The sequence below is a fragment of the Xiphias gladius genome, chromosome 16 (genome assembly GCF_016859285.1).
Source record: "Xiphias gladius isolate SHS-SW01 ecotype Sanya breed wild chromosome 16, ASM1685928v1, whole genome shotgun sequence".
NCBI lineage: Eukaryota > Metazoa > Chordata > Actinopteri > Istiophoriformes > Xiphiidae > Xiphias > Xiphias gladius.
The window spans coordinates 1,088,586-1,108,696 of NC_053415.1; the positions used below are offsets into that span (position 1 = coordinate 1,088,586).

Sequence of the window (20,111 nt, forward strand, 5' to 3'; positions counted from 1 at the left end):
TACAAGGTCTGGACTTGCCCTTTCACACATGCATCACACCACCAGAGATTTTCTGTGTAAGATGCGTTCACACCTAGTGGAAGTACTCCGTTTGGTTTAGGTGAGGGGTGGCGCCCAGCTGTACTAGGGACCTGGCAGGGTAAAGTCTGTTTAATGTCTAGTTCAGTTGATTTGGAAATTTGCGCTCACACATACATGTGAGCGCATGGGGTTTGCCAAGCAGCATTTAAAAGAATCTGCTAGCTTGAGGAAAAAGATACTCTGATCTGATGAGTCATTGATGGAAATCTTTGGACAGAACTCCAAACGCTATGTCTGGTGACCCAGGCACTGCTCATCATCTGGCTAATATCATCCCTAGAGTGAAGCATGGTGGTGTCTGTTCCATTCTATTGGGGGGGTTCTTGGCTGCAGAGACAGGGAGAGTGGTCAGAATTGAGGGAAAGATGAATGCAGCCAAATACAGAGAGGTCCTTTAGGAGAACCTGCTCCAGGGTGCAAGTCACCTGAGAATTCTGACGATCCATGGGAAATAAAAACTATAGTATAGAATAGTATAGAATCACAAGTCAAATATGATTTAAAAACCACTTAAAAAGTATGGTCACATTGCCCAAAAATAAGGATTAAAACACTTTTTTTTCCCTAAGGTTATGCTTCTACCACATATGCGCAACATTTTGCTTGTAGCATAATACACATGAATCTCTGGCCAAACTGTTGTGGATGAATTGCATTGTGGGTAATGTAGGTGCCAAGTTTTGACAAAGAACAAGACTGAGTGGAATAAATATCACTGGCACTGTTTAATTGATTTTTTTAAACTGCTCATTGTGGCAATATTATAAGGATGCAATGCTAAATGGGTGTAGTACTCTTAAGGGTTTGGTAAAAGTTTTTTAGAACTTCATCTCAGTGTGACAGTGCCGACTTCATCATAGTGTGCCTGTTTTTTATAACTGAATAAGAAGATTTGAGAACTTGAGAGCCAGATTGCCAACTGTCACTCCATCAGAGAGGCTGAGAAATTTTTAGAATCACTCCATGTAGCATCCCAACTCCTGACAACTCCTGACTTGGCTGCTCCTTCTCTGGGTGCCTCTCAACTCGAGTGTTGGGATGGAGGCAAGCCTTCTCCGTGACGCCACTCACCACCTTATCCGATGGTAAAGCTTGCCTTCATTGGGGGCGGACTGCTCGAAAGAAGCCCTGCTGCACCTCCACCACAGGACATCCCTCTACTGTCATTGTCGGCTCATCCATGGTATGACACCTCAACCTTGCAACAGCCAAGACCTTATGCAATCCTGGGAGCACATGTCTCAGACATTAATTTGTCCATTCCTTCCATCGTTCAGGATCACCTGATCGCATCTACAATCATCGCTCATATTGGATCTAATGACATCACATTCCAGCAAATTTAAAAACTGGAGGTTAATTTTAAAACCCTTTATAAACCAACTACTTGACTCTGGGAAATTGTGCATTGTCTCTGGTCCCATTCCCTCGGTTTGTCTTGGAAATATGAACTTCAGTTGCATTCAACAGTTATACGTTTGGCCAAAGGGCTACTGTAGTGCATTAGATATACCATTTTTGGATGACTTTGGAAGCATCTGGAAAAAAACTACTTGTTTGCATGAGATCGATGTATAATGAGTCTGATGCCAAGAGGCTCTAGTTATAGCTGCGAACTCGTATCACATGTAGCATGTAGATTTAATGATCCCATTTCCAACACACCTGTACCACTCTGCACTTAGGCCAGGCCTAAGTGTGGTTGCAATCTCAGTAACTTACCTAACATACTAAAATGACCCTGGATCCATACAAAGTTGGACATGACTATCAACATGGCACTTTTGAATGTGAGACACAAATAATGTTTAAATCAATTATTTTATCCCTGAAAAGAAATTGCATTTTATGTTTCTTGTGGAAACCTGGCTGAAAAATGACACTGCAAATCTTGTTGAAACTTGTCCTCCTGCCTAAAAGTTCTTTCAGTCAGTAAGGTAGGATAAAGAGGGGGTGGTATAGCGGCTGTTTTCTCCATTCAGTTCAGTTGTATGGAGATTGATTTAGGTAAATTTTCGTCTTTTGAATATCTCTTATTGTGATAAAGTCTGAATAAGTTATGATTATTCTAACACTTTAAAAACCACCTAAAATAAACAATTCTCAGTATTTCTTCCTGAATTCTCTGAGCTTATGTCCATCATTCTTACCAGTTATGACCAGGTAATCCTCATTGGAGATATCAATATTCATATTAATACCAGTGCTGACTCGAAGGCTATGGAATTTATGAATATCCCAGATAGCCTAGGATTAACACAACATTATGAAATTCTTTAAAAATATATTTAATAGTGTCTCCACAGCAGCATTAATTAAAATATTAACACATCCCTTGAGACTGGTATATTCCCTAATACATTCAAAACTGCTGTTGTTAAACTGTGATAGAAACCAAATTTAGACTACAGTGTGCTAAGCAACTATAGGCCTATATACAACTTACCATTCATAAGCAAGATACTTGAAAAAATAGTTTTTAATCAGCTAAACCACTTTTTATATGAAAAGTTATTTAAAGAAGATCCAGTTAGGCTTTAGTTCTAATCACTGTACACAGATTGGTCTAAGTAAAATATGAAATGATCGTAGACTTCGTGCTGCTGCAAACAAGGTCTCAGTTCTTATTCTCTTAGATTTGAGCGCTGCATTTGACCACAGCATTCTAATCAAACGTCTAGAAAACTGGGTTGGTCTCTGAGTGTGCTCTTAACTGGTTCCGAACATACATCACAGCGAGACAATTTTATGTTATTTTATTTTATTTGATTTTATCTAACATTTTAGACAGCTCTCTCCACCACCATCATCAAAACACCAAATGAAGGAATATCTTTTGCAAGAATGGTGTTCCATCCCTCCAGTAGAGTTACAGAGACTCGTAGAATCAATGTGAGGGCGAATTGAAGCTTTTCTGGCGGTGTGTGGCGGCCCAACATCTACTAAGAAACTTTGTGTTGGTTTTTCCTTTTAATATGTTACCTGTCTGTATCTTTTGGTGTTGCACATGGAAGCTTTCTTGGTCCCCTTCTTTTTTCATATTATATGCTACAACTCTGTAATATCATCAGGCTGAGATGCTCATTCAGACTCTTATTTCAAGTGGACTCGATTACTATAATGTTCTTTTAATAGAAAACAAGGTTCACAAAGCTTTTAAAGGTTTGGCACCCTCTCACATTACTGATTCTCTGTCATTTTATGTCCCTCCACAAGCCCTTAGGTCCTCTATACCAGCTCCAAAGGTCCCCCAAAATAAAATTGGAAGTGGCCTTCATTCATTTTGCACCAAAACTGCAGAACACCCTACCGAGAAATACTAGCGAGGGGGGCTCAGTGGGCATTTTTAAACTGCAAGTGAAAACACAACTTTTCAATTTAGCTTTTAATGAGCATTTCCCTCCTTTTTTTTCTATTCTATTCATTTTTTCATTTGATTCTATTCTTTTAATGATTTGTTTTATCCCTTTGCTCATATGACTACCCTGTTTTATCTCCCTTTGGATGTACTTTTTCTTTTTTTTTTTCCTCCTTGTCCTCCATTTTTTTTAATCTTTGTTAAAGCACTGTGAGCTGCATCCTGTGTATGAAAAGTGCTATACAAATGAAGTAGTATTGTTATAATTATTTAATATTATTATATATAATATTAAGGGTTACAAGAATAAGGCCAATTTCTTAACCACCTCCTCCAATGTCTCCTCCTCTTTGAACTGTTTTCTTTTTCGTAAGATTAAAGAGTATGATGATGTTCTTCCTCTGTTGACTGCTTTAGAAGTGCCCACAATGTTGATTTACGAGTGTCACTAAACTCAAAGATGCAAATTATTTTGACTTGATAAAATGCTTAAACTAATCAAAATTGTTGGTGTAATTTTCTGCTGATCCACTAATCAATTAATAACCTTTTGTTTCAACCCTCCAGTTACATTATTACATTAAGGCTACTGGTCTTTCTTTTCTTTTCACAGCTCACTGCTGATCATAACTTGATGTTCATCGAGCCGTTCTGCAAAACAGCAGCCAAAACTAAAGAGTAAGTCCACGTGACCTCAGCTTTCTCTGCTTGATTTATTATGCTATTGTAATTTAGTATGAGGTTTTTGTGTAGATTTTGAATTTTTATTGCAAAGAGTCTTTGATGCGTTTGTCTTTGTTTGATGCTAGTATAGGTGGATTTTTTGGTATTTTGTGTTTCATAATTGAAACATTAATTAACCGAAAACTTGACATCTTTCTTGGATTGTTTCCAAAACACCTGTGGAATGGCTTTATGGACTTGAATTTAAAAGTCTGTACAGTCGCCCACAGTATAAACCTTGCACAGTATCCTAGAGACGATAGACGCATGTTTGTAATCTAAATCTTTATATAATTGATCTTGCCTGACAACTTTACATCTGCTCATTCTTTCATCTCACTTCTTTGTCTGTCTCGTCAGTCGGACTCTTTTCAGAGCCATCAGCAACAGCATCTTCAGCACTATTATTGATCAGGCTCCCTTTGCCATTGAAGATTTGATGAAGGAGGTGAAAGCAGCTGAGGACTCAGACTCAGGACAGGCTTCTGAAGAGGACTACGAAGACCAAATAACAGAGAAAAAGAGCAAACCACTCAGCAAGAAGTGGACAGGGAAGCAGATCAATGGTATATCTTGAAAATGGCCTAAAGCTATAACTGGGATTGGAGTTTTTGTTAATTAGAAGATAAATCAAGTTTTCTCCAAATAATAAAAAAAAAAAAATTCTGTGGCCCATCCTTAACTTTAACAAAAGAGCCAAAATAGACTGTTTACTTGCACTTCCCACATATGCACACCAGACAGCCTCTCATAGGAGAGCTGCTAGCTGAACAAACGTACGCACTACTATCCACATAGATATTTTCTCGAGTGGGCATAAATATGCCTCAAGGACTGCTGGCCCCCTATCTTTGAGCCCTCATTAATTTTACAATAATATAATTCGTCACTTTTTTTTTTTATTCATGCATTTTTATTACTATTAAATGACATACATTAAACACAGTATTGAGAGTTTCTCTCATTTCGTGAAATTTGGACAGACTCATTGATAACTTGGCTGAAGTAGGGGTGTATGTGCGTGTGTGTGTGTATCAGCAAATGTAAAGTGCTTTAAATCCTGTAAATAGAAGGTGTTATAGTATTTTTAATGACAAGTTAATTTTGGAGGTATCTTTGTTTTCAGGTAGTAAATCAAATGAAGAGGAGGAGGACGATCTTCTTCACTTTGAAGACTCGGAGACAGAGCTGCCATGTGATGATGACATCGAACCAGTCCTACAGGTGAAGCTTCTTCCTCTCTTTGGGACCTTGCTTTCTTTTTTCTTTTTTTCCCCCCTTTTTTTCGCTTTGATATTTATTCTGTTAAAAGCAATCAATTCCGTGTTTTATTTTAAGTCATGCCACTTGTTTTATACTATCATGTGATAAGTCAAACTCTCTGCATGAACTTAGACTCCATTAAAAAGTTCCATGATGATGGTTCTACATGTTATATCCTGTCAACTACAAACTATATATATATATATATATATATATATATATATATATATATATATATATATATATATATATATATATATATATGCTAAATTGTCAGAACATAACTAATAAAATTAGTATGCAAATCATACATAGTGTTAAAAACTGATGTGAGTTTAGTTGTTTGGTGCTTTGTAAGACTTCTGGGGAAACGGACTCTCTGGGGCGTCACATTGTCCTTGAACACAATATCAAAGTTAAAACCAGTTTCCCCTCTTATCTATGTGATCTAACAATGTTACTATAACCTTTTATAAAAACATAAAGCTGATATAAAGCTGGAGAAGTACCAATTTAAAGCAAGTAACAAGTCTCTGCAAACTGATCATTTAAATTACTTAAAAATTTCTGCCTGGGGGGAAAATCCATTTGAAAACTGATTGCCTTGCAGTAATTCAAAGTATTCTATTTGTAAAATGTGCAAAAGATTTAATGACATTGCATGAGTGTGTAGCAGTTGAATTAGGGTTGATTAATGTGTCATTCATTCACAGGGTTTGATCAAATTTGATCAAAGGAAAGTTCTTCTCAAAAAATAATTTGAACAAATGTCTTTCATTTTGACTCCGATGGTGAATATATGTGATGGCACTGTGATGAATTAGTTTTGTTTCTAATAAGGTGTTTGTGTGTTTTGTAGTTTGACTACGCAGCCCTGGCAGACAAGCTGTTCAAGTTAGCTAGTCGGAATAGTACACCCAGCCAGAACAGACAGAGACTCTACAAAATCATCAAAGTGTGAGTAGAGGCTTTCATACTATACTGTTTGTGTGTGTGTGTGTGTGTGTGTGTGTGTGTGTGTGTGTGTGTGTGTGTGTGTGTGTGTGTGTGTGTGTGTGTGTGTGTGTGTGTGTGTGTGTGTGTGTGTGAGATTTATTTATTTAACTATATGCCGTGGTTCAAAAAAACTGCGAGCCCACTATACTTGTGGGGACCAAAATGTTGGACCCCACAAGTTTAAATGTCTGTTTGAGGGTTAAATCTTGGTTTTATGGACTAGAATTAGGTTTAGGTTGGGGTGAGGCATTCAGTTGTGATGGCCACGGAATGCATTAAGTAATTTACAGGTTTCCAGAAAATAAAGACAAGGATGTGTGCATGTACAGGTCTTTCTATGGTTGCGTGGACAAATTTGGTTTGAAACCATCGTTGTGAGTACATTTTGGTCGGTCCTCACAACTTCAATGGGCTGTTTGAGGGTTAAGACTTGGTTTTAAGGTTCAGGTCAGACTTAAGGTTGGGCATTTATTTTTCATGGTTAAGGTTAGGGTAAGGGGCTGGGGAATGCATTACGTCAATGACTGTCCTCACAACTAATGTAAGGTGTGTGTGTGTGTGTGTGTGTGTGTGTGTGTGTGTGTGTGTGTGTGTGTGTGTGTGTGTGTGTGTGTGTGTGTGTGTGTGTGTGTGTGTGTGTGTGTGTGTGTGTGGCATTCTTTGTAGTAAACAGGCTATACAGTTTGGTACGTAAGTATTTGGATAGTGACACAATTTTCGTGATTTTGCCTTTTTACACTACCACAATGGATTTGAAACAAAGCCATCAAGTTGTGATTCAAGTGTAGCCTTTCAGCTTTAATTCAAGGGGTTCAACAAAAATATCGCATTAACCGTTTAAGAATTACAGCCATTTTTATACATGGTCCCTCATTTTCAGAAGCTCTAAAGAAATTTGAAAAAAACCAACATAATTATAAATATAAGGATTATTTTTAATACTTGGATGAGAATCTTTTGCAGTCAATAACTACCTGAAATATGGAACCCTTGGACATCATGAAACGCTGAGTTTCCTCCGTTGAGATGCTTTGCCAGGCCTTTACTGAAGCTGTCTTCAGTTGCTGCTTGTTTGTGGGTCTTTCTGCCCTCAATTTTGTCTTCAATAAGTGAAAAGCAGGCTCAGTTGGGCTGAAGTCAAACTTGGCCACAAGAATATTCAATTTCTTTGCCTTGAGAACCTCTTGGGTTGCTTTTGCAAGATGTTTTGAGACATTATCCATTTGAAGCACCGTCCTATCAGTTTTACAGCATTTGGCTGAATCTGATCAGATAGTAGAGCCCTATACTCTTTCAGAATTCATCCTGCTGCTTTTATCAGCAGCCACATCATCAATATACACCAGTGACCCAGTTCTATTGGCAGCCATACATGCCCATGCCATAACATTGCCTTCAACATGTTTGACAGATGTTGTGGTATGCTTTGGATCGTGAACTGTTCCTTTCCTTCTCCAAACTCTCTTCCCATTATTCTGGTACAAGTTAATCTTGGTTTGATCTGTCCAAAGAATGTTGTTGAGAACTGGACAGGTTTTTTTTTAGATGTTGGATTTCAGATGTATATCTTATCTTGCCTTTCTGCTCTTGAGTGTTACCAGTAGTTTGCAACTTGTGGTAAATGTATTTACATTCATAAAGGTGTCCCTTGATTGTAGACTTTGACAATGATACACCTGCCTCCTCAAGAGTGTTCTTGACCTGGCTAGATGTTGTGAAGGGTTTTTCTTCGCCAAGGACAGAAATTTGCAATCATCCACTTTAGTTGGCAACTCTTAAAGTTTCTGCCATCTCTCTGATAGTTTTGTTTTGCTCACTTTTGAGCCTCTGAAAATAAGGGAATATGTATGAAAATGGCTGTAATTCCTAAACGTTTAATGCAATACTTTTGTTAAACCCTCTTGGACTCAAACTGAAAGTTTTCACTTCAAGTCACCTATCGATGGCTTCATTTCTCATCCATTATCGGGTCACTGTCCAAATACTTATGCACTTAACTGTATATACAGTGTCCAACGTAACATTTTTCCCCCACTGGCCCACTTGACCAGTAGATCAGAGTTATACTGGCCCAGCAGCCAAAAATAAACATCCGTTTTTTTGTCATTCCCTTACAATATAAGACATTAGGTAAATATTTACATAATCAGAGAGCACAATACAGGACATTTTAGGGTTGGTGGTGGTGTTCATGTTGTTTACCTAATTCAAACGACATCTTGAAAAGTGAGGCAGTCTACAAATTTGTCAAGGATGTGGAACAATAAATCAAATGCACCCTTCCAGCCAGTCTCTGTGTTTAGGAAATAGCTAACATCATCATCATCATCATCATCATCATCATCATCTGATGCCAGTCACAGCCCATTGAAGTCATATGACCGCTATCTGTGTTGTTTCAATAAAACTTCAGTGAAACATCATGAATTATTTTGGCTCTACTTGGGAGACTCGTGAAAGAAACGACTGCCTTCTAAAAAACCCACAGCACTCGACATTAGACAGTTAGCTACGGTAAAAATTGACGTTAGCTAACTTTACTGTTAGCTCAGTACAGTTACCAAGCAGTGAGCAGCTGAAATGGAGAAGTCTGTTCTGGGCACAAACCCTTTGGAACCCGTGGTAAACATTTTAAGCAGCCTGTCTATTGTGTTAGCCTAACAATTAGTAGTTAGTACATGTGTTTTCTTGCTGAAAACAGATTTCATGGCGGATTATAAAAAATGAGATGAGATGACACCCTCAATAATAATCATGTTTTAGGTTTAAACACTATAATGAGCAGATTTACAGTAGTTCTGGACACAAATTTACCTTTGACATATCACATCGTTGTCCACTCCATTCTTTAAGAAGAGCAGCCTTCTTTTCATAAGTGGCCTGGGCGGACCCCAGTAACTGGTAAATCATCTTGCCCTGCATAACCTTTTACTGGCCACTCAGTTATGTCGGACCCTGATATAGCAGGATGCTTTAATGAGAGATTACCACTGTCATTGGACAGCCATTAAAAACCACAGTATTGGAAAAACATAGTAGCATTCAAAGGTTTTCTGCTCCTCTTTTAGCAGTGCTCATTTGAGGAGATTTATAATTTACTTTTGCGATTCAAGTTTACTTTTCCATTTGTGATTTAAGATTTGAGGTGTGATTAAATAAAAGATTGTTTTGGTGTATCACAACTTGGGTCTTATTATTGTAGCTTTTATGTTGGCTACAATAACTTTGTGCTCATTGTACTCGATCTGATGGGCCTTTTTCACAGCATTTTGATTTCATAGTACGAAAAGTACATTAATAATATTAATGATGGCTCTGTTCTATTCAAGTGTCTATTCAGCTTTTGCAAGAAATAGATCTCATATCAGAACATCTAAAATTTAAGAATAAATGGGCAGACCAAGTTTTTTCTGCATTATATAAAATAGATGTCTGGCTGTATTAATAAATATATATTTATATAAATATATAAATCAAATCCAGATTGATGTTTATTTTAATCATTAATGGACTCATTGAGAATGTTAAAATGGTGATAGAAAATATTTATCGGCTCAAAAACCCAGTTCTTTCACACAGCTTTTGCACATCTAACAGATTTCTCAGATTCAGTAATCATGTTTGAAGGAGATTGTAATGCAATCCTCAACCCAAATTAAGACTGGTCAAACACTGGAAGTAATTTCAGAACCTGGCACTCATCTAACATTGTAAATCAGTACATAGAAGATCTTGGCCTGAGCAATTGTTGTCAATCAAAGAACCCACTAAACAAAGAATACTCCCTCTATTCGTTGTCACATTAACATTACTCCCACATTGACTATTTATCTATCAATCTTTCATTGTCCCAATTAATAACTCTGAAATCCATTCATGCATTATATGAGACCATGGCCCAGTTATTTTTAATCTTGTACATGAAACAGAAAACAACAAACGGTTGTAACAATCTCATCTCCAGAGAGTGGACGTCCTTCATTAAAATGAATCTCTCTCCAGAAATATCACCACTTGTGCTGTGGGAAACAGCAAAAACAGTTCTTAGGGGACATATCATTTCATCATTTCAATATCTTATCAATGCACAACATTCTCCCCCATCCACCAAACAAAAAATGAGATACAGAAAATTAAATGTAATTTTGAACAAATAATACATCAACAGACACAATTCCTAATGAGACTAAGTTATATTGAACACAATGGAAAACAGTTCAATTTCTCACACAGACTCTCACGGAAACCTAACATACAATTGAAAAGACTTAAACACAATTTTCTTTGGTTACTATCACAAACTTTGTCATTCAGGTTAGAAGCTGTGCACTTAAAATATCCATTGATTCTTTTGACAGTATTGAACTTCCAAAAAGTCAACTCAACTTCAGAAGAACCCTCCATACCCACCATTAAATAAAATGGTTCAGATGGTTATCCAGTAGAATTCCATAAACACTTCTGGCAGTTCATATCTCCTCTGTTCATCAGAATGGTAAATGAAATTAAACCATCAAGAATTATACCACCACAACAAGGTGATGGTAAAATATTCAGTACTGTAAAATAATTAGTTCAATGCCAATAGATTAGAATCAGTCATATTGCTGTCTAATACACCCAGGTGACTTAGATATTCATTCACCAACATGCAGCACTTCTGATCAATCTGAGTGTATCTCAAAGAAACAATTTTTAAAGCTATAATTACCACACTTGATGCCAGAAAGGCATTTGATAAAGTTAACTGGACATGTTTTTTTTATTACTCTTAGTCATTCATTCAATGGATCCATACTCTATAACTTGCCATCTCCATTTGTTATCACCAATTGTCACACTTCTCAAAGTTTTACTCTTTAGCGGGGAACAAGACAAGGATGTCCACTCTGTCCATTATCGTTTACCATTTTCATTGAACCCCTCGCAGCTGCCATTTGCCAACACGGCTGTATTACAGGAATACAAATCAGATATTTTCATCACAAATCAGTTTATAAGTAGAAGACATTTTTATACATAACAGACCCCTCAACAACTCTTGCAGAAGTCTCTAATCTCATCTTTAAATTTTCAAATATTTCAGATTACTTAATAAACTGGTCTAAATTTACAATTTTACTGTAAAAGGGGAAGGCTGGAATGCTGCAATTAAACATAACGTACTCTTACATTAACAACAGGTAACATTAAATATCTTATCAATATTTCCACCAAGCTGTGAGAGCTATTTTCTCTAAATTTCACCCCACTACTTAAAAGCATGGAAAAAGACCTAACTTGCTGGACCAATTTTAAAAATCAGTCATAGCAGTGACTCTGACAGCACGGTTGAAATTTAATCAAATCACAGGGCAACTACCATGTCCAAATAATTTCACTCCAAATATGGCAGAGCCTGGATTTTCAGATCAAAAATAAATCTCTAGTATTCATTTAATGGAAAGGATCAGGTATTAACCATCTCAAACATTTATTTGAAGACTGCTCACTGACACCCTATGACACATTAAGATAGCGATATGATTTCAGTGGTAACAGCTTCATGCAGTACTTACAATTGAAAGACTGTCTAAAAAGAAAAATCAATAACACGTTCCAACTATCTCCACTGACAGATCACCTGAAAAACATTACCAATCAGGATAAAACATTTTCAAAAATTCACAAACTCCTTCCAAAACAGACTACAGTCTTTCCCTACCGGTCAATGATTGATTGAGGATTTGTTTATAAACTGTGAGATCATATGACCTTGTGTTTCTTGATTCTTTTTAACTGTTCTGTTCTTAGTGATTTCGCTCTGTTCCTAGATCTCAGTAAATCACTCTGTGTACAGTGTTATCATAACTGATATGAATGATGGCCAAAACTAAGAAAATAAGACCAAAGTTGTACTAGACCAGAATAACTCTCCTATGTGTGGTAAGTGAAAACACCCAGACTTCATGACTTAATCTGAAATGAGACTTAAGCCGTGATGAAATATGTGTTCATTTGTTCTAGTCTGCACCTCAAAGTGTTTTTTTGAATAACAGGAAAAAAAACTCTGGAGAATCAGTTTGTGTTAGTGACATAATCCTGAGTTCTTGTTAGTTCTAGCTGTAATCAGACTAAAACCAGGTCTAAAACATTTATAATTGCATAAAGATCAATTCTTAGATTATCATTTAATTATTAACAATACGATCTTTTATCCTAATTTATCCAGAAATATCAGCATGAAGGATATTAAATGTTGATAACTGGTTGTTTTGGAGAATAACAAACACTGTGAATTTCTTTTTACAAGCCCTTCAAAGCATGAATAATGCTCTCCAAAAGTAACTTCTGCCAGCTTATTATTACCCTCTTCAACATAGTAGAAGCTAACTTAATGATTTCCCCTTTCATATTTCACCAAAATGGCAGATAGAAAACAAACAGGATGTTTGTGCAGTATTTCACACCCATTATTTTCTAAACAGGAGAAAATCAAGCTGCACACCAAGCAAAAGGCTGAACAGCCTTAAAAAAGAAAGTAAAAATCAAACATGTTCATTACAGCAGCAGTGGTTAAAGTGCTATTACACTAACGTTTTTATGGAGATATTATTTATAGATTAAAATAGAGCTGGAGGGAGTCTGAGTTATCAAAGCTGCCAAAGAGTTTTAAAGGGAATGATTACAGCACCTGACTGAGGTGTTTGCTACCCCTTTAGAGCTCTGCTGTACACCAAGCCAATCAACATTCAATAAGAATTGAATTGAAAGTGATTTTTTTGAGATATGATATTTATACTGCACCAATGATTGATCTCTGGTTGAATCCAAACTAATGCATTTTATTCTTCTCTCTGACTTTGTGTTGAATCTCAGACTGCGTGACCTCAGTGAAGGTAGGAGCTCCTTATTTCTTCACACTTGGTTTACCTTTTTAAAATTGATAACATGCATTTCTCTATACTGAGTTCACTTTTTCTCAAAAATCTTCACACAGCACAACAGCAGTCACTGTAGACTAAATTGAGGATCCATTTCCATTGCTTTAACACAGAATGCATTCAGTGACTACATCTTTCAACATTTATGACCTTTTTTCTCACTCAAACTCAACCACCACCAGAACAAAAGTGGACACTCCATTTTGTATGTGTACATACTATTATAAAATCTGTTAAATTTAGGTTTATTAAAAACCTAACATAAAAAAAATTCCTGTAAATTAGATTGTGATTTGCTACATTCTGTTGTGTATATAAATAAAAATGCATGATTTGGACTGAGCATATATTTTCACTCCTTGATGACCTCTATGAAAGACTTGCCAGGTTAGGAAAGGGGGCAGGTGAGGCTGAATCCAGAACATGTTGTAACTGGGATGATGTAGCGTTTCTCTCCCAATCACAGAGTGGTTTACAGTCCATCCCAGGATGGTATGACTTTTCCTTTTACCCCTACTCTTCACTCCTCAACCCCATAGAGAAATTCCTCTCCTCATGGAGGAGAAAAGTTTGACCAGCAGCTACATGATCAGATGTCCTTCTTGGACACAATGAATGCTGGATGTCTCAACATATCTGAAGGAGAATTGTCAAGGATGGATTATGCTGCAAAAAGATTCTTTCCGGTTGTACTGAAAGGAGAATATAAGGTGTGATGTCGATAAGAACTTGTGGCCAAATGCAGAAGACAGGATTGAATAGCACTATTGTATTTCTCTATTTGTAGCCATCCTATACATGTGCTATATGTATAGTAAATACAGTGGGGTCCCCAGTGTATGTAAAGTTTTGTATTGCATCACTTTTGTGCACTCGGAATTACTCGAAAGGAAAAACAAAAAGCCTTTAGAAGCATACTGCAGCATTTCTGATTCATTTCTATGACATATATTGTCAGGTGGCACAATCCATGCAATAAAAACGTGACATATTTTGTTTTAATAGAATCTTGGTTTATGCTAAGTAATAAATAAATAAATAAAAGGTACTTCAAAGACATTAGTGATCCATATTGTAATGCAACCTGTTGTTAATGTGTTTTTAGGTTAGTGTGTCAGAGTGAAAAGTTTTCTTGTTGCGAGACAAATGTAAGTTTTCTGGTACAAATATTAATCCTGAGATGTGTATGAAGGTATTTGGTTGCAATAGTCCTTTTTTGATGTGAGATCAATTGTTGTGCTGAGCTGCATGTTGGTAAAGAGAACTGTGTGAAGACTTTTGAAAAAGCGAACTCATTACAGAGAATTGTGCGTTACCAGTTGTTAAAAAAAAACTGTAATATCTATGAAAAAAGCATTGTTCTTGATCTTTGACCTTCTGTCACTGTGACATGTCTCTCCTCTCAGGCATCTTTCCTCAGGATGAGTATCCAGAGGACGTCTCCACAGACGAGGATGATGAAATGTTCGGCAGCAGGAAGAGGATGAAGAGAAGAGGTGGTAACATGGAAGAGGATGAGGAGGGGACCCCAGCAGCAAAGACATGTAAAGGTAACACAGATGGGGAGATTTATCTCCAACTTATGACAAGTTTAAAAATGTGTCATGGAATTTTAGCATGTGATAATATTCTTAGAATGGTGTTCCGATCACTGATGCCCTCATGTCCTGGACTACATGCTCTAGCATGTATGCTTATTATAAATGTTGGTCATATTCATTTCCTGTGTGGAGTGAGTTTAAATGAGGGGAAGAGCAAGTAAGCTTCAATTCCCAGATAACTGCCAATACAAAAAGTTGGAATGAGAGAGAACGCTTTGTGCACAGGTTGTACTGCAGAGCTAGAGATGCTGGCAAATGCAAGATGAACATGTCTTCAGTAAACGTAAATGACAAATGTTTTCTTTAGGTCTTGCATGTTGTCTCTGCCTTTGGTTTGGTCTTCTGTTCAGCAAGTGGAATGCATCCTTAGTTGGATTAAGATCAGATGACTGACTCAAATCAGGGATCAGTAATGATAAAGGATATTCCACTTCACTGTGAAAAGCTTGCAGGTTGCTTTGGCCACATGTTTAGGATCATGGACCTGCTGAATGATGAAATGTTGTCCGGTGAATTTTGATATAGTTAGCTGAGTCTGAGCACAGAGAATCCTCCTGTATAGCTCTGCATTCGTCCTGTAGCTTCCATCAGCAATGAAATTATCAATAAATGCCAGTGTATCCGTTCCATTGGCAGCCATACATCCCCAAGCCATAACAGAACCACCACCATGTTTAACAGATTAGGTGGTGGCTTTGGGTCATGAAGCAGTTCCTTTTTTTTCTCCACACTTTCCTCTTTTCCAACATTTCGATAGGTAATGATTTTTGTTTCATCGGTCCATAGAATGTTGTTACAGAACTCTACCAGTTTCTTTTTGGATGCTTTTGTGAACCACAACCCAACCTTTATGTTTTTGAGGTTTACCAGTTTGATGAAATTGCAATTTTTGCCCAGTCAATCTACACTCAATTACCCATACTGACAAAGTGATAATCAAAAACTGAAATCTCTCTTGAAGGTGAACCATTGCCCCAGTATAAGGTCGCATACACTCATTAGCAGATTTTCTTCAATGACACTCTGTATTTGGCTGCATTTGTCCCTTCCTTAGCTCTGACCAGTATCCCTGTCCCTGCCTCTGAGAAACACCCTCATAGCATGATGCTGCCACCACCATGCTTCACTTAAGGGATGGAATTAGCCAGGTGATAAACAGTGCCTGGTGTTCACCAGACAGTGTTTGGAGTTCTGCCCAAAGATTTCAGTCAGTGTCTCATCAGACCAGAAAATCTTTTTCCTTATGCTCTGAGTCCTTTAAATGTGTTGCTGTTTGTCAAACTCCAAGCAGGCTGTCAAATGTCTTTTATTTAAAGTGGTTTCTATCTAGCCACTATACCATAAAGGTGTTATTTTGCAGTGGTGCTGAGATGGTCGTTGTTTGGAGAGGTACTCCCATTTCTGCAGAAGACCTCTGAGTGACTGTTGGGTTCTTGGTCACCTCCCTGACCAAGGTCCTTCCCGCCCTGTTACTCAGTTTGGCTGGATGGCCACATCTAGGAGGAGTCCTGGTGGTTCTAAAGTTCTTTCATTTCATAATTTTGAAATTGTGTTCCTGGGAACACTCAAAGCTTTAGAAGTGTTTTTTTACCCTTGCCCTAATCTACGACTCACCACAATTTCATTCCAGGGGTCTACAGACACTTCCTTGGATTTCAAGGCCTGGTTTTTGTCATGACATGGAGTGTGAATTGTTGGACTTTATATACACAGCTGTGCACCTTTCTAAAATATGTTCAATCGGTTCAGTTTGCCAGAAGTGGACTTCAATCAAGTTGTGGACACACAAAGCATAATTAAAGCAAACAGGATCTACCTGACCACAATGCAAAGGGAATGAATACTATTGCAAAGGAGATTTCAGTTTTTGGATTTTTAATAAAGTTGCAAAAAATTCCAAAAACCTGTTTTCACTTTATTACTGAGTGTAGATTGATTGGGAAAATTTGCAGTCTTATCCATTTAAACTTAAATCTGCAACTCAAAATGCAAAAGTAAGTGGTCTGAATATTTTTTGATGCCACTGTATATCTCCCATAGTTCTTATATTGATGTCAACCTATTCAAATGAAAGCTGAGACTTGGCACTTTAATGTAGTATCCATTATTTTATTTCAAATTGAATGTTCTGATGCACAGAGCCAGAGGAACAAAAAATGTGTAACTGATTAAATAGTTATGGTCTGGACGGTATGTGGTAATTTTTCTGCCACTATTTGTCTGGCTCTTGCGCATTACCATGACATCCCCATTGTTAATCCCTTAGACAAAAAACCAAGCCAATGACAGCTTTGTAGAACTGTGGAAATAGCAGTCAATGAGCACTACACCAGACCTTTCTGAAACACTGAAAAAATCTGAGATGTGGGCAGCGATTCGGAGTACATTTAATCAAGGATGTCCTGTCATTGGATTTATTATTTAATACTTAAGTGATTGTTATCCTGTCAGAAAGTGTCATTGGTTATTGAAGCCGTAGAAACTGCCATAAATCAAACCCTTCATAAGTTCAAAATTGTAAAGCACAATAATCAGGTGGATTGCATGTGTTACATCTTAACACTGTGTTAAAATGTGGCTGTGTAATCAGATTCTTTGACATTTGCTGATATTAAGTATAGCCTAAGCCTGCATATGTATTTTATAGCATCAGTGTTCTTTTGATACATTTCAGAAACTAATAATCATGTTTCATTTTAATGTAGGTCTCTTAACTCAGAGAAACTATACTTTGTAGTTTTTCATCAGTTAAGGAAGGACCTTGGTTACCTTGGTTTAGTGACGAACTAGGATTATCATCACAAATAGAAAAAATTACCATAAAACTACCTCCTCAACATGGTTCTAGTTGTAACTGAAAAAGAGTTCTGTCTGTGTCTTGAGTTTGCTTATCAGAAATGAAGAACTGGGCTACACTTTGAACTGTAAAGACTAATTGATCTGTGTCTCTGCCACTTCAGGGAAGAAAAAAGAGGCATCCACACTCAACAAGCAAAACAAGGACTTGGGAAAAGATTACAATGAAAGAGCAGACCTAACCACTAATGATGAAAACAAAAAGAAAAAAAGGAGGAAGAAGAAGAAAGAGGGGCAGGGCAGAAGTGCAGGTGGTGAGGAAAATGCAGACAGGTATGAACAGGGCAAGACTGTGGCTCAAGTTCAAGGTACAATTAAAGAGCAGTTTTCACAAGCAGAAGAATTAGAAAAGGAAACAGAGGGGCAAAGCTCCATCTCATCTGTAAAATTCACAGAGGCAGCTACTCCACAGGCTCAGTCAGAAACTCGCCTCCTCTCTCAGATAAAGAAACAGCAGTCAATTACAGTCACAGAAGAAGCCAGCCAACCAAAGCCTTGCACCACTGACAAGGACCAATCTGAAACCTTTTCAGAGAAGAATAAAAAGAGGGATACCTCTGAGGCCACAGAGACAGAAGAGGAGCAACAGACTTTTGCCACAACAGAGCCAAAAATGTCCATTGAAGCCAATGCTCCAGTCTCAGGGAAGAAAAAGAAAAAGAAGAGCCTGAAAGCTGAGTTACAAACAGTTTGGAATGAGGCTCAGTCACAGGTCAATGCAGAGGCAGAGATCATATCAGTAAATTGTGAGGCATCAGGGGAAGAAACCACAATGACAACACTGGAAACTTATGGTACAATCCCTGCCAAGAAGAAAAAGAAAGGCATGAAGGCAGAGAGGAAGTCTGAGGGAAGTGAGATTTATGGTGGTTACTCAGAAGATGATGCTGCATCAATACACTATGAGGATTCAGGGGATGACAACACAATCACCAGACTTGAGAAGCCAACTGATGTTATAACTCTGGCCAGGAAGAAGAGTAAGAAAAAGAGCTTCAAGGCCGATGCACAGGTCGAGGTAGAGGGAAACCGCAATGATGAGATCACATCTGAAGCATCAACACACACCACTGAAGTGCCACTTAAAAAGAAGACAAAGAGAAAGGGCAAGCAGAAACTTGTACAGACACTAGAAGCTTCCCTTCCTGCAAATGAAAACACTCTAACACCACTGAAGAACAAAAGAAAGAAGAATAAAAAAGAACCTAGGACTACAGTGGAAGAAGAACGAGTGGCAGTGGAAACACCTCAGGTGGTGAATGCTGAGAAACTGCCATTTGAGATCACCACGACAACACCAGCAATGACGAAGAAAAAGACTCCAAAGCTGACAGCAATCCAGGCAACTGAGATCAAAGATGAAACCCAGCTGCAGGTGGTTGGCAGTATGGATGCAGAGCTCTCATTGGATGAAACTGAGGTTATTTCCTCCAGGAAACCGACCAAGAAAAAGAAGAGGAAGATCCCTGTGGTGTTTGAGTTTGAAGATGATGAGCGGGAGGCGGCTGCACAGGATGCTGCATTGATCAGTGGCATCGCAGAAGAAGAGACTGTTGCCAAGAAGAAAAAACTGGGAAATGTGAGTATGCGATGAGGTTAAAAGGTTCAGATGAGATGACGTGAGTTAAGTGCCGGGCTATCTGGTTACACTGAGACATAATTGTATTCTGAAATTATTTCCCATCCAAGCATGTTGAAGAGCCATCCACACCTGTGAGCACTAAAAGGTCACAAAAGAAGGCGAAGACTGCCTCACGGTCAGCGTCTGACTTCATCACCTTTCAGAGCAGCACTGTGGCCCCAACACCACTCTTCTGCAAGACAAAGGGAAGCCCCAGCACCCTTTTCAGCAAGAAGGTAGAGGTGAACAGTCAGAACTAAGCATCAAAAGATCGGTTCTCACAGATTGCAAAAAACTTTTTGAGGTGTATCTCAAAACCGGGACAAATAAAACCAAAACTATCTGTATGGTTAGATACATCAAGAAGTAAGAGAATAAATGTATATTTTTGCAATTTGGGAGAACAGACCCTTTTAAAGCTGTTCAGTGTCATTCTACTAATCCTATTAATAAATGGAGAAATCTGTCTTTTTTCTGTCTTTGTCGAGTTGTCGAGACCCTAACCCAGCTCAAGACCCTAACTCTCACATAAACTTTGGTATAATACCACTGATGATCATCAAAGGTCACACTCCAGTTTGATGATTAATGCAATATTTCTGTTAAAACCTCGAATTAAAGCTGCAGGTCTACACTTCAGTCACATCTTGATGGCTTCGTTTCAAAACCATTGTGGTGATGTACAGAGA

General features: G+C 37.8%; 1 protein-coding gene across 2 annotated transcripts in view; it reads left to right on the forward strand.

The window, feature by feature from the left end:
- The window catches only part of LOC120801191 (ribosomal RNA processing protein 1 homolog B-like), a 41,330-nt gene that overhangs the window by 11,862 nt on the left and 9,357 nt on the right, over positions 1-20,111 (forward strand). For both annotated transcript variants that reach the window (XM_040147819.1, XM_040147820.1), the window contains exons 7-14: positions 4,053-4,117; positions 4,523-4,728; positions 5,289-5,386; positions 6,285-6,382; positions 13,280-13,299; positions 14,751-14,894; positions 17,906-19,380; positions 19,491-19,658. In XM_040147819.1, coding sequence (XP_040003753.1) covers positions 4,053-4,117; positions 4,523-4,728; positions 5,289-5,386; positions 6,285-6,382; positions 13,280-13,299; positions 14,751-14,894; positions 17,906-19,380; positions 19,491-19,658 — 2,274 coding nt within the window. The remainder of the gene's footprint in view (positions 1-4,052; positions 4,118-4,522; positions 4,729-5,288; positions 5,387-6,284; positions 6,383-13,279; positions 13,300-14,750; positions 14,895-17,905; positions 19,381-19,490; positions 19,659-20,111) is intronic.